Genomic DNA, 15,247 nt, shown 5'->3' with positions numbered 1-15,247 from the left:
ATTTTAAAAATTTTACATTTTATCATGAGATGACTGCAGTCAATTTCTTTTTCTTTTAACCCTTCATTAATGCCTTACTATGATTCTTTGTATGTTTGAATTTAGCACTTCATTAAGATTATATTCTTCCTCTGCTACATGGTACTTTTCCCTACCATTTCATACCAGAAGTTCTCAGCATTCTATTCACTATTCCTATCTTCCCATATGCCAGACAAGCAAGGTAATTGCCAGTGACACCTTATAAATCAATAAGCAATGATATGCTTCTAGACCTCATGATTATCTTCCTTCAGTAACAAAACACTCTTCCCACAAGACAGTGATAAACATGTTGGCCTAGGAAATTTGTTTCTCTGACTCTTACCACATGACAAGTGTTTTTTAAAGCATAGTGTAATTTAAATTATAAAATTAATGCGATTACTTTCATTTAGATGTATCTTTTCTTTTACAACATGAAATATGGAGTAAAGAAGAGTAAAGATTGTTATAAGTAGCTTTTAGTGACTTAAAAAATCCCCAAGGTATCGGAACTACCAGATTACTTCTTGGTGAAGATGGGACAGATCACAAATTCTGCCTTGCAGTATTAATCTGTGATGTGACTGGTATCGAGTTCGTGACAAATAAATCATTTTTAAATCATGAAAAACATGTATTTCTCTCTCTCTTTCTCTAGATATCCTATTATATGACATCTAGAAAGGAAAAACTATTTAAAGTAATTGTTTATAGCAACAAAGCCAAAGTCAAGAATTTGACTCCGGGTATAGAATATCTGTTCCACGTGAAGACAGTTAGAGGCAAAGATTACAGCATATCTGTAATGAAAAAAGTGGCTACAAGTAAGGAAATGTCATAAATAAAATTTTTGCTTTATAGTTTTATAAGAACTGAAAGTATTTTGGCCCAGCATAATTAAAGCTATTTTTAAACATAAAGCTTGATAATTAAGGAATAATGATGATCATAATATGATTAAGAGAACTCTCAAGATATATATGAACTTAAAAAGTCTTTGTCTAAATGTATTGGGAACTACATAGAGTTTTTTTTCTAATCTGAAGCAAACATGTATATATATGTATGTACATACATATCATGTATGTCACATATATGGAATATATGTATACATATACACACATTATATATACTATGTCATAATGATATAAATGCAATTCATTTTCTATTGAGGTGGGGGTTTGATAAGCAGAGAACTTCTATTTTTTCTTCCCTGATGGTTGTAAATTCATTGTAAATCAGTTTCATAATGTTTTGGAGTGGGGTGGAGTAATAGTGTTTATCACCAACAAGTCTTGTGAAAGTTTATGATGTTTACAGGATCCCCTCTCGGTGGAAACTAAATGATAACGCAAGAAACAATATTACTTCACCTGATGAATGGATTAAAAATGCAGGGATATAGGCATGCTGAAAACTTTGATGTAACTGAAAAAACCACATTTGAAAATGCCCTTACTTCTGGCCCTCACACCCTCTCTTAACTTATTCTGTTTCATCTTCAACCACCATCTAGCTATCTGCTAGGTGGTAGCTAATGAACCTATAACTGTATCATATAAGGATATTTCTGGTTGCAAGCACTCAGGAGGCACAATTCTAAAGGAATGACTATTGGAAGTGACTCATGATTGATTAAGGAAAGATATTTGGGAACTAGGGAGGATGTTAATGTGTCACTTAAAATAAAACTCTTGTATATATAATAGCCTATTTCTCTATTTGCAGAGCTGAACATGTAAGACATTATATTGTACATGAATAAATTCAAGGATTATTATGTAGATTTTAAATTATACTATTTATGTTTGCTTTATTTTCACATATATGTGTGCAGTTTTTATTTACATATATTTACCTTTTCAATAGAACCATCCAGGATATGTGGCTTAACATTGAAAGCTGTGAATACTTCTTCTGCAAATTTAATGTGGAATCCAACAGAGACCAACTTCACTCATTACAAGATTTATATATCAAACGGAACATTTGCTAAAGAATATCTTATTTGGGGGATGGTGACTGAGCACGCAGTTACAGATCTGACTCCTGGTAGAATATATAACATCACAGTACATAGAATGAGCGGCAATGTTGAAGGATCTGGCACATTTATCAGAGTTGTTGCAGGTATACAAATTCTTTTTGATATTTAAAAAATTTACATTTGTATTTCATATTATACTGTTCAAGATAAAATTTCAATGCATTTTTTGAAATTTGAAATTTTACAGTCTATAGGATAGTTCAGAGGGTAAAAATACTCATTTTACTGGGATATTCTGAGGATTTTTGAGATATGTAAGATGTAAATTGCATAACATAGTATCTGGCACATAGTCAGTGCTCAATAAATGTAGCTAATACTATACATAGTTTCACATCAGATGAGAGGTCCAGCTAATGAAATTAGGTGGTTGATTTGGGGATCATCCGTTCTCCTAAAACCTTGTTCTTTGATATTCCACTATGTGCTATACACATGAAAAAGCATAGTCTTAGGGTGTGTGGAGAGTAATAAAGGATACAAGCATGGAAATACATATAGTATAAGTCAAATTAATAGGTGAAGCAGTGGAAGTGTTTAAGTCTTATTGTGGTTGCACAGAAAAGGGAATGATTACCTTCATAGAATGGATGGAAAAGGCTCTCTGGGGCTGCAAAAGGATAAGGAGTTTCCTAATCAGATTAGAGGGCATGTGGGGTGTGTGGAAAGGAGGACTCACAGAGAGAGGGAACAGTCTGTGCAAAATTATGGAGGTGTAAATGATACGGTGTATTTGTAGAACTTTAAGCAATTCAACATTGCAAGATTTTATTGTATTTATATGAGAAGAGAACAAAATCCTATTCTGAATAACTTAAAGCATCACTTTTATATCTGAATGAAGTTGTGAAACCTATTAATATTTAAAATTTTTCAAAAGAGAACAAGATTGCAGTAATAACTAATGAGATTACTCTTAAATGATCTTTAAGGCTATGGATCTGACAGATAACCCAAAGCAGACATATGATGATAACTCAGTCTATAGACATTTGTTATGTGGGTGTCACACTGTATTAGTTTCTTATTGGTGTTGTAACAAAGTGCCACAAGCTTTGTGGCTTAAAATAACACAAATTGATTGTGTCAGAGTTCTGCAGGCCATAAGTCTGATATGACATGGTTCCCATCAGGCTAAAATCAAGATATTGTGAGGGCTGTGTTCCTTTCTGTAGGCTCTTTGATCATTCAGGTCGTTGCAGAATTCTGTTCCTTGTGGCTGTAGGACTGAGGTCACAATTTCCTTGCTGGCTGTCAGCTGAGATCTGATCCCCTTCTCGAGAACGTCTCACTCCTTGGCTTGTGATCTTCTTCCTCTATCTTCAGAGACAACAAAGGGAGGTTGTCTTGCAGTCAGGATTCAATTCTCTTTTTCCTTTTTTCCCCATTACTTCAGACTCCTCTTTCTCTTCTAAGGGCCTTGTAATTAGATTGGATCCACCTGGATAATCTAGGTTGCTCTCCCTGTTTTAAAAAGGTTCATAATCTTAATTCCATCTGCAAAGTCCCTTTTGCCATGTAATGTAACATTTTCACAGGTTCCAGGGTTTAGAATGTGGGCATCTTGGGAGCCCATTATTCTATGTGTCTTACATACTATTGTTCTCCTAAATGTATATATTGTTCTCCTAATGTATCACATATATATATATATATATACACACATATACATATATATATATGATAATGCAAAGCAAGCAGAGTTCAGAAATCATACACCAACTTTACTCCTGGATTTGACGCTTGCTAGCTGAGTACTATTGGGCAAGTTACCTAGTAAAAGAGTTGATGATCTCTGAGATTCCTTATGGCTCTTCAACACTCTATTACACTTTATTTTTATATTATATATCAATATGTAAGGCACATCTTTATTTCTTAAAAAGCATGTGTGTTAAATGATGAATGTCTTTTTCTTCAGATTTTGCAGTAGGTAAAGTACACAATCAAACACATTAAAACTGGACTCACTGTAGAAGTTTTAGTCTATGGCAAGGTTTCTTAACCTCAGTACTATTGACATTTTGGGCTGGGTGATTCCGTCTTGTGGGGATCCGTACTTTTTAGGATGTTTAGGATCCTGTTAATTGTGACAATCAAATTTTTTTCTAGAAATCCCCAGAAGTCCAGAAATTGCCATAAGTTGGTAAAAATCACCACAGATGTATGGTAAGCACTGATCTGTATGGTTAGATAGAAAAATCAAATAGTCCACTGAGCAAACGTTGAAAAAAGATACGATAAATAAAATGTTTTGCTTATGCACAAGTCAAGGAGACAGTGGGGTTAGTGTGAGTGACAGGATTCGCTCACTTAGATTGTGATCAGAGGAAAAAGTGAGCAAGGTAATGCCAATATCAGGAAAGTTTCATGGAAGATATTGAATAACAATGGCCATTTTAATTAAAGAGAGCACTTTATGAAATAGCAGGAACTTGATGTTCTGGTTGGATTGTGTGGTTTAGGTGATGGTTTTGAGAGATTAGAGGTAGGTAATGGAGAGCTGTGATTTGGGAGGTGAGCTGATAAGAGGAAATGGGAAAGGGTGGTAATCTAGGTTTTCTGATGTACCTCTGGAGCAGAAAGAGATTTTACTGCCCTACTTTTTATAAGGGAGAGAGTGGTGATCATGGAGCAATGCTGGGCAGAGCACTGAGTGGATATGCGGAGGGAGCTAAAGCTAAGAAATGAAATGGCAGTAATGCATGGTTTTACTAAGAGATGACCAGGGTTTATAGGGAAAGATAGCAGAATGAACAATAGCTTTAATTATAGCTTGCATTTACTAAGATTTTGCTATGTTCAAACCACTCTTCTAAGCACTTTACATGTGTTAACTTATTTTATTCCCACAACAGTGTGTGGGATAGGAGGATTATTATCTTCAGGTTGATGAGGCCAGAGAGAAATAGAGAGGTTAAGAGTTTTGCCTAAATTCTTAATTTATGTGGCAAAGCTAGGAGTTGAACCTAGTTATCCAGTTATAGGACCTGTGACCAGTGCCTTACTAAAAATTGATTTTTTTAGACACTTGTGGCACCTAATATGATGCTGACTTATTAGAGGATGTTTATTTTACTATACCTAGCCCATTTCCAAAGAGGGAAGAAGCTACAGGAACTTGATAAATGTTGCCTTGACATAAGGACATATTTGGATGGAGTCCCCTAAAGTTAAATTGGAGGTCACTTCAACTAATAATCTTAGACTTTAAAGGAAAATTATAGATCATCCTATTAATGCTTGAATCCTTTCTAAAATGTTAATACATTTAGGATTTTTCAACGTGCTATTATTCACAACCCACTTTGTGAAGGTTAGAGGGATGCAAAGTTATCAAGGTGATTAAACCTTGAGCTCTGAAGCTATTGCTCCTGGGTCCAAATCCTGGCTCTACTATTTACCTATTTGCTTTGAGACCTTGGTGAAGTTACTTAAATGCTTTGTTCCTCAGTTTTCTCATTTTTAAATGACAATAATCATAGTATCTCCTTATGATTTGTTACAGCTGTTACATAAAACAATGAGTGAAAAAGCTTAGTGCAGTGCATAGTGTATCATAAACTTGATATGAGTTACTTCTTAATATTCTACATGTCTGATATCTCCTCAGTCAGAACATATATTATACCCAACCTGTGATAAATCATGAAAAGGCTTGAATGTGATTTTGAAAGCATATCATATATAGTGTTGGTACATATGAATTATAAATAAAAGTTAATAATAATGGTGATGGGACTTTTAAGTCTTCACATTTTATTTAAAATATCTGTCCATTGTAGGCTTTGTTTCCTTGGTACTGTTCTGATAGGTTTGTTTGACTCTTTTGTGGGTATTCTGAAGTATGTAACATTTTGGTCTTATTTTGTATACACTCTTTAAAGAATCACAATCTACTGAGGAACTCCCTAAGAAGCTTGCTTTTCCATTTTGAATCTCTTCTTACTCTCTGTCTCAAAGGTTAATCCACCATAGTTTGTATCAGAACTTTGTATGTGAGGTCCTTTTAACTCTTTTGAGCTCTTTTCCTGTATAGACATCATAGGATCATACTTCTGTTTTTTTCTCAGTTTCTCGAAATGCAGTTGAAGTAAATTCACTGAAAAGCCAAGGAGAAAAGTTGAGAGATGTTTTAGAGCTGCACTGTCCAGTAGACAGTGATTAGCAACACGTGACTGTTGAGCCTTGAAATAGGACTAGTCCAAATTCAGATGTGCTCTAAGTGCCAAAGACACATGGCATTTCAAAGACTTCGTATGAAAAAAAAGTGATAGTATTATCTCATTAATAATTTCATATTGATTATGTGTAAAATGATGTTTTTGATATGTTGTGTTAGATAAAATGTATTATTAAAATTAATTTTACATGTTTCTTTTTACTTGTTTAATGTGGCTTACATTGTATTTTTATCTAACAGTGTTGCTTAAGTATGAATCACAAGACACATACTTAAGCCTATTTAGGGCTCTGAGCTACCCTGAAATAAAAGAAGATGTTTAACTTAGAAAAGGAATTATTTAACAGAATGGTTTGATCATAAGACATGTATTCAATTCTAGGGATTTAGGGTACTAAGGATTAATTTTTGGAAAATTCCGGTCTAAAAAAACTGACTAGGCCTAGAATTCCTCTTGCTAGCCCTAATTAAATTGAACATTATGTGATTTTTTTCTTTTAGAACTCAAAATCCACCTCATGATCTGATTTTTGTTGGTTAATAACAATTAGATTGAGAGTGATATTTTTGCTTCATATTTTCCTACCTTTTCAGAGATTAAATTCCGTGGAGTGCAAATCATGTACTTGTTATGGACTCTGTTTCAGTTAATTGAATCTTCCAGTTCATATTCAGGAAGCTACACTCTTTCACAATGACTTAAGCATTTCTTCATCTCTACTACCTTTTCCTGAGGGCTAGCCTCCCTCCTCTCTGCTCAGACTACCTACCACAAAATCCTACTAATTGGCCTCGTGCTGCCACTTTTGCTTCTGTCCAATTCATAGCCCATATTCTAAAGTAATCTTTTTAAAATTAAAAAAAAGTCAGATTGTTTTTCTGCTTAAAATTTTTCAATGTTTTCCATTGCATTTAGGGGAAAAAAATCTAAAATGTTTATTGTGGCCTACATGATCATGAGACTGTTCTTTTTTCTTAAATGATCCCACAATGCAGGCTGGTTTTCTCAGTCATTTTACATTCTGTCCATTTCCAGGGCTTCTATTAACTTTGCTTTGAAAGGACTTTACCAAACTGTCCTGAAGCTTCCAGGCCTTCCCTTTTTATCAGATTGGCAAATTTCCAGACAAATATATTCTTCCTCCTCTTGGTGAGACACACTTCATCCTTGGCCAAGGGTTCTTCAGTGTGTAATCTTAAGCCACAGTCTAGGAAACTGCATCCTATCTCCCCACCATCTCAGTAAACAGCCCTTCACTTCTGTCTTCATTTTTCTTCCAAAGTCTCATCCCAGCTCTTTTTCTAGTTTCTTGCCTAAGACGTCGTAAATGTTAGTTACTTTTTAGGACTCTTGAAGAGATAGTATCAGCCCTTACATAAACCAGTAAGTGTGAGTAGTGGTCGGACTTCTGTCATGTTAGACTTTTGTCCATTTTAAAGTGGGCTGGCCAGGAGAATCAAGCTCTTTTCTCTCAAGCCTGAAAATACAGAAGACATAGGTCTGTGTGCAGAATCATCCAGGAAAAATGCCAGCAGCTATGTACAACAAAGAAATTCTACCCATCACACACTGGGTATTTCTCTGATCTTTCACCTTAGGTTTGCAGCATTTCTAAAGAGGTATTACAAAACTGTAGTGCTCACTGAATGGACAACTTGGAGATGATGCCAAGAGAATGTTTGTTTCTTTGAGGATGTCATGTGAAAATTAATTGATCAATATTAGCTTTGGCCACTAGGGAGACAGTTGTATTATAAGGATTAAAGGAACTTTTCAATGAACATTTTGGTACGTGACTCTTTTTGAAAGGAGTTAAGGAAAACCATTCTAAAAGTGTATCCCCCCCAAAAATACTAGGAAACTGACCTGTTATCTATTTTATGCAATGTGCCCTATCAGATTTGTTAGGAAATGTACACTTTATTTTTTTTAATATATCGATTTCCAAATCATCTCTGGTGGCGGGGTGGGGTTGGGGGTGGGGGGCGGGAGTGCTTAAAATGATAAATGGAGTTCAGTGACTAATTCCAGACTACTTTATTTTGGAAATAGTGTTAGATTGGATCTGTATCAGGATGTTTTTCACATGCTTGGCTTCATAATCTCTGTCCCTCCCCGTATATTGTTTGGAATCTGCACTAAAGATAAGAAGAGTACAAATCTGACTCATTGGCAATCAATCCAAAGAACTTTACATAGAAAACTCCCTTCAAGTAGGTACAGGCAGCATAAACAAAACTTTGGAAACAGTGGAAGCAAAGGTAGAAAAAATATGGTTGAAATGGCTAGGACACTTACTACTTATTGTTTAAAAACTATCTTTTTTCATTTCCAATATGAAATTTTGGCAGATTTTGATATTTTTTGGGTATTTATTTCAGTTTGATAAATATCCAGGTAATTGGATCGTAGTTTGTACTTATCTTTAAAATGATTCAGTTTTTCAATTAGAGCATAAGCTTTAAAAAAACTAGTCAACCAAAAGATTTCAGCAGGTAAGGAATATCCCAGAAATAGATATATGAATTGATGTATCATTTTTGATAATTAAGCTTAGAAACTAGCTAATTTTAAAGATATACATGCCTAACACCTACATAGAGCTAGAGATAATTTAAAGGATCTGATGCTTTCTGACAATTTGGTTATTTTGAAACCTGGCCCTTAGACTATTGATTTTCCTTTTTTCTTTGAAGGTTTAGGAGAATAACTATTTTAAACCTCTGTTTTTCAATATCAGAACCGGAAAAACCTGAGAAACTTAAAGCCTTCAATATTTCTGCACATTCCTTTTCTCTGCACTGGAGCCAACCCTCTGGCCATGTGGATGGGTTTCACGTGGATCTTGTTCCTGACAGTGGCTTTGTTACTATCAAAGATCTTGGAGGTGGAGAATATCAGGTATCGTTTTCATTATCGTACTTGCCAAACTAACTTGTATTTATATTTGGTCCAAATAGGAAAGTTCTTTATGAAACTCATCCACCATGAAAACTTACTCCTTTGAGACTTTTTAAAAGCATAAGATGAAGACAAAAACACAGATGCCAAATTGATGAGTTTAAGTTTCAGCACTGGTGGACTATTACCTTAGTAACGTCTGTGTCTCTTTTTTTAAGTCTACCCTGAACCTACAGCCAACGATCCAAGGGTTCATGAATAGTTTAACAATGAAAGGGCAGAGCTATTGAGTAATCCACGCTCATTAATTGTGCACTTGCCAGGAGGATCTGTCTTTAAATCATTAATGCAGGCAACATTTCTCTCTAGAGCCATCAATGTGATTCCACTGCCTGAAAAATGTAATAATGATGGATTTTCTTATGATTTTTCTTTTACTTTTTATTGGAACTTCAGAGACACAGGTATTTTGTACACACTCTTAAATACCAGGGCTAAGCAATGGACTGTAATTTTCTTAAGACTCTTAAATAGTTGTTTCTTGTGACAATGAACTAGGATAGATAGAAATACTGATTTAGTCTTTGATAATGCAGTATGTTTTAAGTTTTTGTTATCTGTTATTTGGTAAATAGTTATGTGATATAACAAATTTATATTTTACAGTGATAGGAAATATATTGTGATATCTTAAATAGCTCAGAGTTATGTAGTGAAGTGTTACTTTGTTTTATTGATTGTGATAGATTTATGGTTTTAACTTACTTGCTTTTCAGAATTTTAACACAATCACTTGCTTTTGGTGTTCCAGGTTGATGTTTCTAATGCTGTTCCTGGTACGCGGTATGATGTAACCATCTCTTCCATTTCTGCTACAACATACAGCTTACCTGTTAGTAGAACAGTGACAACGAATGTGACAAGTAAGTATATGTTTTCCTTTTTTTTTTTTTTTTTACAAAGTATTTGGAACCATTATAAATCTGTTGGATGGAAATATTTACATTGGCGATATGTGCACTGTATGCATGAGAACAGTTTAGTAATTAAAGCAAAATGGAAACTTAAGAAAGTGATCTGTTTAGAACCTGAGTTCTACTAGTTATCTTCCATTACTTTCAAAGAGCAAAGATAATTTTTCTATACTTGTTAGTGAAATGGATCAGAAACACTGTTAATGGTAATATTTAAATAATACAGAGCCGTGAAAATAAACTCACTATAGTTGCTCTGAAGGAGTTATTCAGTTTGTAATACTGGTTCTTGTTTTCTTAGTGTTTGTGTATAAGCCTTGCATCAAGTAAGTTTTTTTAAAAAATGATTTGGCATTAAAAGTATATTTGGCATGTAGTATTTAGTAGCATTCCATTTTTTACATTCTTATAAAAGACTATTTTTGGTATTCCCCAAAGCATTTAATCTTTTTTTTTCTTGTGGTAGCAAAGCTCTAGGGAGGGTAAACTTACACTTATGAGACCATTAGTCTTTGGGAATTTCAGAAGTCTACAATTTGTAGATATTTTTCTTACATATGATTGTGAAAATACAATAATAATTGTTTGACCTTATAACAACATGAATTTTTTCAAAAAAATAGAACCAGGGCCTCCAGTCTTCCTAGCAGGGGAAAGAGTCGGATCTGCTGGGATTCTTCTGTCTTGGAATACACCACCTAATCCAAATGGAAGGATTATATCTTACGTGGTAAAATATAAGGAAGTTTGTCCATGGATGCAAGCAGCGTATACACAAGTTAGAGCAAAGCCAGACAGTCTGGAAGTTCTTCTTACTAATCTTAAACCTGGAACAACATATGAAATCAAGGTAATTATTTTGTAAATAGTTAGTATTAGAATATTCATTCATTTTAAAAGTGAAGGAGCTTTATCCCACCAGGTCAAGCCTTTGCAGCAAGTGACTGAAGAAGGATCATCTGAGTCTTGGCCTCATTGCCCATCTGGGCTTTTAAAACTTGAACAAATTTTATAATCTCTTTTCATTTTTATGTGTATTTATATAATTTATTTTTCTTATTGATATTGAACCTACTGACAGTCAGCTCTTTATCATTTATCCTCTGGACAAATCAAAGTTTTATTATTTCAGATTCTGTTTAATTACAGAGTGTAAAGCTTGAATGTAATTCTTTTGGTCTGTTCTAGGTTGCTGCTGAAAACAGTGCTGGCATTGGAGTGTTTAGTGACCCATTTCTCTTCCAAACTGCAGAAAGTGGTAATTTTCCTAAATCATTTATTCTGAATTAGCTTCGTTATGAGTTTTTGTCATTGAAAATAAATAGGGATATAAACAAAATCCGGCACTAAAATGCATAAAATTTTCAACAACATGGCCCTTCAATTACTTTTAGAGTCTTCTTGGATAGTAAGTTTACTCATTAAAATGTATATTGTTCTTTCTGATTATAAAAACACTAAGTGTTATCTTAGAAAACTTTGAAAAAAACAGAAATTAAAAAAACCCTAAATGAAAGTTATCCATGGCCCTGTTATATAAAAAATGCTGTTACCCTTTTGGTCCATTTCTGGCTGATCCTTTTTTTCCCAATGAATATATGTCTTTGTGACTATATATTAGTAAAAGTAGGCTTGTGCCATTTATGCAAGTTTATAGCCTGCCTTTTCCTCTTAACATCAAATCATAAGTATTATTATGACATTAGACTTTTGGAAATACAGATTATAATGGTTATCATATTACTCCATAACATGCAATCATTACCAAACCAATTTAAGCTACCTCCATTCTCCCAATGGCTGAGAGGAAAAACGTGATATCATCCTGATTCCTCTCTCTCATAGTATACTGTAATCTATCAACAAACACTGCCAACATTATATCAAAATATATCCTGAATCTCACCCCTATTGTTAATCACCCTATGTAATCCATTATCATTTCTCGCCTGAACAATCGAAAGTCTCCTCACTGGTTTTCCTGTTTCCAGCTTACCTACCTATAGTTTACTCTATCGACAAGAGCTACATAATCTTTTGAGAGAGAAGCTAGACTATGTTACTTCTCTCCTCGTAAGATGGCTCCTGTCTTATTCAGAGCAAGAACCTAAGTCCTTCCTATGAGCTACAGTGCTCTGTATGCCCTTTCCCCTCTCTGACTTCATCTCTTACCTTTCTCCTCTCCCTCTGTCTACTCAGATCAGCCATACTGATCTTCCATCTTAGGGTCTTTTCTCTTGCTATTCCCTCTGCCTGGAATACTCTTTCACTAAATATCTGTAGAACTCTCTCCCCAGTTGATCCAGATCTCACTTTACCTTTCCTGACTACACCTTCTAAAATAGCCCGTTTCCTTCTGTCCATCTTTATTTCCAATAGATTTATTTTTCTCCATTGGACAAGCCTGACATGTAACACATTTACTTGCTTACTTTTTATTGTATGTGTTAGCCTAGTAGAACATAAGCTTTGTGATGAAAATAAGTTGTTATGGAATGGAGGTAATTTTATTTATTTAGTAATTCAGTTGTTTATTTATAATAGCAAACAGTCAGAACCAATAAATAGAAAAATGGCACAAAGAATGGCATCTCCAATCAATAGCAAATATTTTCTGTGGAGCTTATATTCTAGTGGGCTAAGATAAGTAAATGAGTTACTAAGTAATATACTAGATTGGTGAGAAGTGCTATAAAAACAATTTCTGTAATTTTGTGCAACTATAAATGTTCTGTATAAAGATACAGATAAAGATAAAAATATCCAGTGGTTCACTGCCAAAGGGTTACATTGAAATGGGCCCTGTATATCTAGAGGGGATTATGCAATTATAATGTTAAAAGAAACATGTGCCAAGCTTTATGGCCCAGTTTTTATTTGAGACCCTATCAAGAGAAGCATGTGAATACATGTTCTATGCCATAGGAAGAATTAAGAGAAAATTCTAGAGTTTATTTAAGATTAGAAATTAATGATTCATGAGGTCTTTTTCCTATTGATATTGAACCTACTGACATTCAGATTATTAGCACAACTAAAAATTGAGAAAATTATTATTTTAAATTAAATGTTCACTAGGATATAAAAGAAAAATTGATTATGTTTTTAGCTTCAGGGAAAATAATTGGAATAATTTTTGAATGACTTAGCAAATAGTTTATTCTTTTTTTAAAACTGTCATCTTGATACAGTTTCTGATAAAGCCTGGTACATGCAGATTATGATTTCAACTTGACAGTATTTTGAACTTTATATATTTTATACTCTACTAATTGATGTAATTTCTGGAGTTATTTTCTCTCTTGGCAAATTATGATTGGGACAGACTAACACTCTAGGATGGCGTGAAAATAATACCAGAACAGAAGTTTTACTCTGTTTCTGACTTGCTGTGTTTTCTTGGGGAAATTACATAATCACATAATCAGTCTTGCCTTATCTTTTGTTTTAAAAAAAAAAAATGTTATGTGGTAAAAATATAAACCTAAATTAAGTTAGATCAGTTATGTCCAAGTTTTCCCCCAAGGACTCCTTTTTATTATTTATGCTATACAGAACTAAATTTAAGGAAAATTTCTGTGGAATAATAAATTGCATTTATTATTATTAAACCAAATTTCTTTCTCCATGAATAAAAATACTCGTAAAGTATAAAGTTAACCCATTATACCATACTGAGCTGATATCACATCCACAAGCACAGAAATCTCAACTTTCTTACTTCTCACACAGCATTGTTTCAGACAAATGTAGAATTTTAGCCTTAAAATATTAGAAATATCTCTTGTACCTTCATTTCTAACTTGATGGATCCTTGGAAATGTAGAAGATTCTTTTAAAAGTCTCTATATTTGATTTAGAAAGGTTTTTTGTTTTTTTTCTGGCTCAAGAAAATGTATGTTTTGTATAGTATACACTTTGAAAAGTTTTAATTAGTTTCACATACTTATATATTTACGCAAGTCACTTATTTAGCTATGCCCTCAAAGTGTGTGGAAGACTTATCTGAAAGGTGAAGTGATTTATAAACAGAATTTTTTGGTGCTTTAGTGTCAGATCTTTACTTGGACCAAGATGGATAAATTCACTATAAAAATCAAAAGATGATGGGATTTCGGTACCTAAAAATCCAGCAGTAGAAGTTAGAATATTTAAAGTAGGGGAAGACCTGTCAGCTACAGAAAACAGCCCAAATTAGTCTTCAGACACCATGAAGTCACAAAAGGAAAACACACAGATTTTACTGAGGCAAAAATAATGTAATTTTAAGTGAATAAAAATAACCTCTTTTTCACTAAATGTTGTTTAACAGATTTAATTAATTTTTATCTAATATATTTTGTGTACTTTAAAAGATATTTTGAAATCATGTTTTGGAATGTAATAAAGGTTTGGTTACCTTGTAAATTCAAATTTCTCTGCACTTGGGCAGTTCCTCATGATTGTTGTTAAGGCCGATTTGGAAATGTGCCAGCTTGTATGCAGTCTGTTATTGATATATATTTCAGGCATTCTTATAAAATTTGCATACTTTAGACTGTCCTTCTTAAGCTTTAATTCCATTGATCAGTTTCTGTTGAAGAAAAAAATTTCTATCCATTATGACATCCATTATTAATGATTAATCATCTTCCCAAATTGTTGTATTTTACTTTCTTCCATTAAAATGCAGCTGTTGTTAAGTTTAATTTCTGTTGAACTCATATCATCCACATACAGCTCTCCTGCCCAGGACCTAACTTTCTTATATATTTTATATGGCTTTCATTTACAAATCACATTTTGGTATTCTTCTCTACAATGTATACCTAAACTCTGGTTGTTTGATTTCTCAATGCTAGGCACTTCTACTATCATTTATATTGTTTTACCCCAAACATCTTGTTTTGTTTTTATTTCTTTCAATAGTGACTTGTCATGGTTGTTCTATATTCTAAAGGACCTTAATTATTTACTCGGTCAATTTTGCATAATTAACCTTGAATTAATAAGTATCATTTTTCTTCACTCTGGCCTCATGTTTATCTCATTCCAACTAAGATAGCATATAGCTTATTATTATGCAGATTATTAATAATTAATAACAAAGTATCATGAATTCTGATGAAAGTTGATTT

At 33.5% G+C, this 15,247-nt stretch overlaps 1 protein-coding gene across 1 annotated transcript in view; it reads left to right on the top strand.

Annotated features, from left to right (window-relative positions):
* Positions 1-2,086: 2,086 nt before the first annotated feature.
* Positions 2,087-15,247, top strand: part of PTPRQ (protein tyrosine phosphatase receptor type Q) — a 203,430-nt gene continuing 190,269 nt past the window's right edge. Inside the window, exons 1-5 of the mRNA XM_060306834.1 lie at positions 2,087-2,154; positions 8,996-9,156; positions 9,968-10,079; positions 10,754-10,980; positions 11,319-11,388. Coding sequence (XP_060162817.1) covers positions 2,106-2,154; positions 8,996-9,156; positions 9,968-10,079; positions 10,754-10,980; positions 11,319-11,388 — 619 coding nt within the window. The 5' untranslated portion in view covers positions 2,087-2,105. The remainder of the gene's footprint in view (positions 2,155-8,995; positions 9,157-9,967; positions 10,080-10,753; positions 10,981-11,318; positions 11,389-15,247) is intronic.

The sequence above is a fragment of the Globicephala melas genome, chromosome 10 (assembly GCF_963455315.2).
Source record: "Globicephala melas chromosome 10, mGloMel1.2, whole genome shotgun sequence".
NCBI classification, from domain to species: Eukaryota; Metazoa; Chordata; class Mammalia; order Artiodactyla; family Delphinidae; genus Globicephala; species Globicephala melas.
This window is presented reverse-complemented; position numbering and strand designations above follow the sequence as displayed.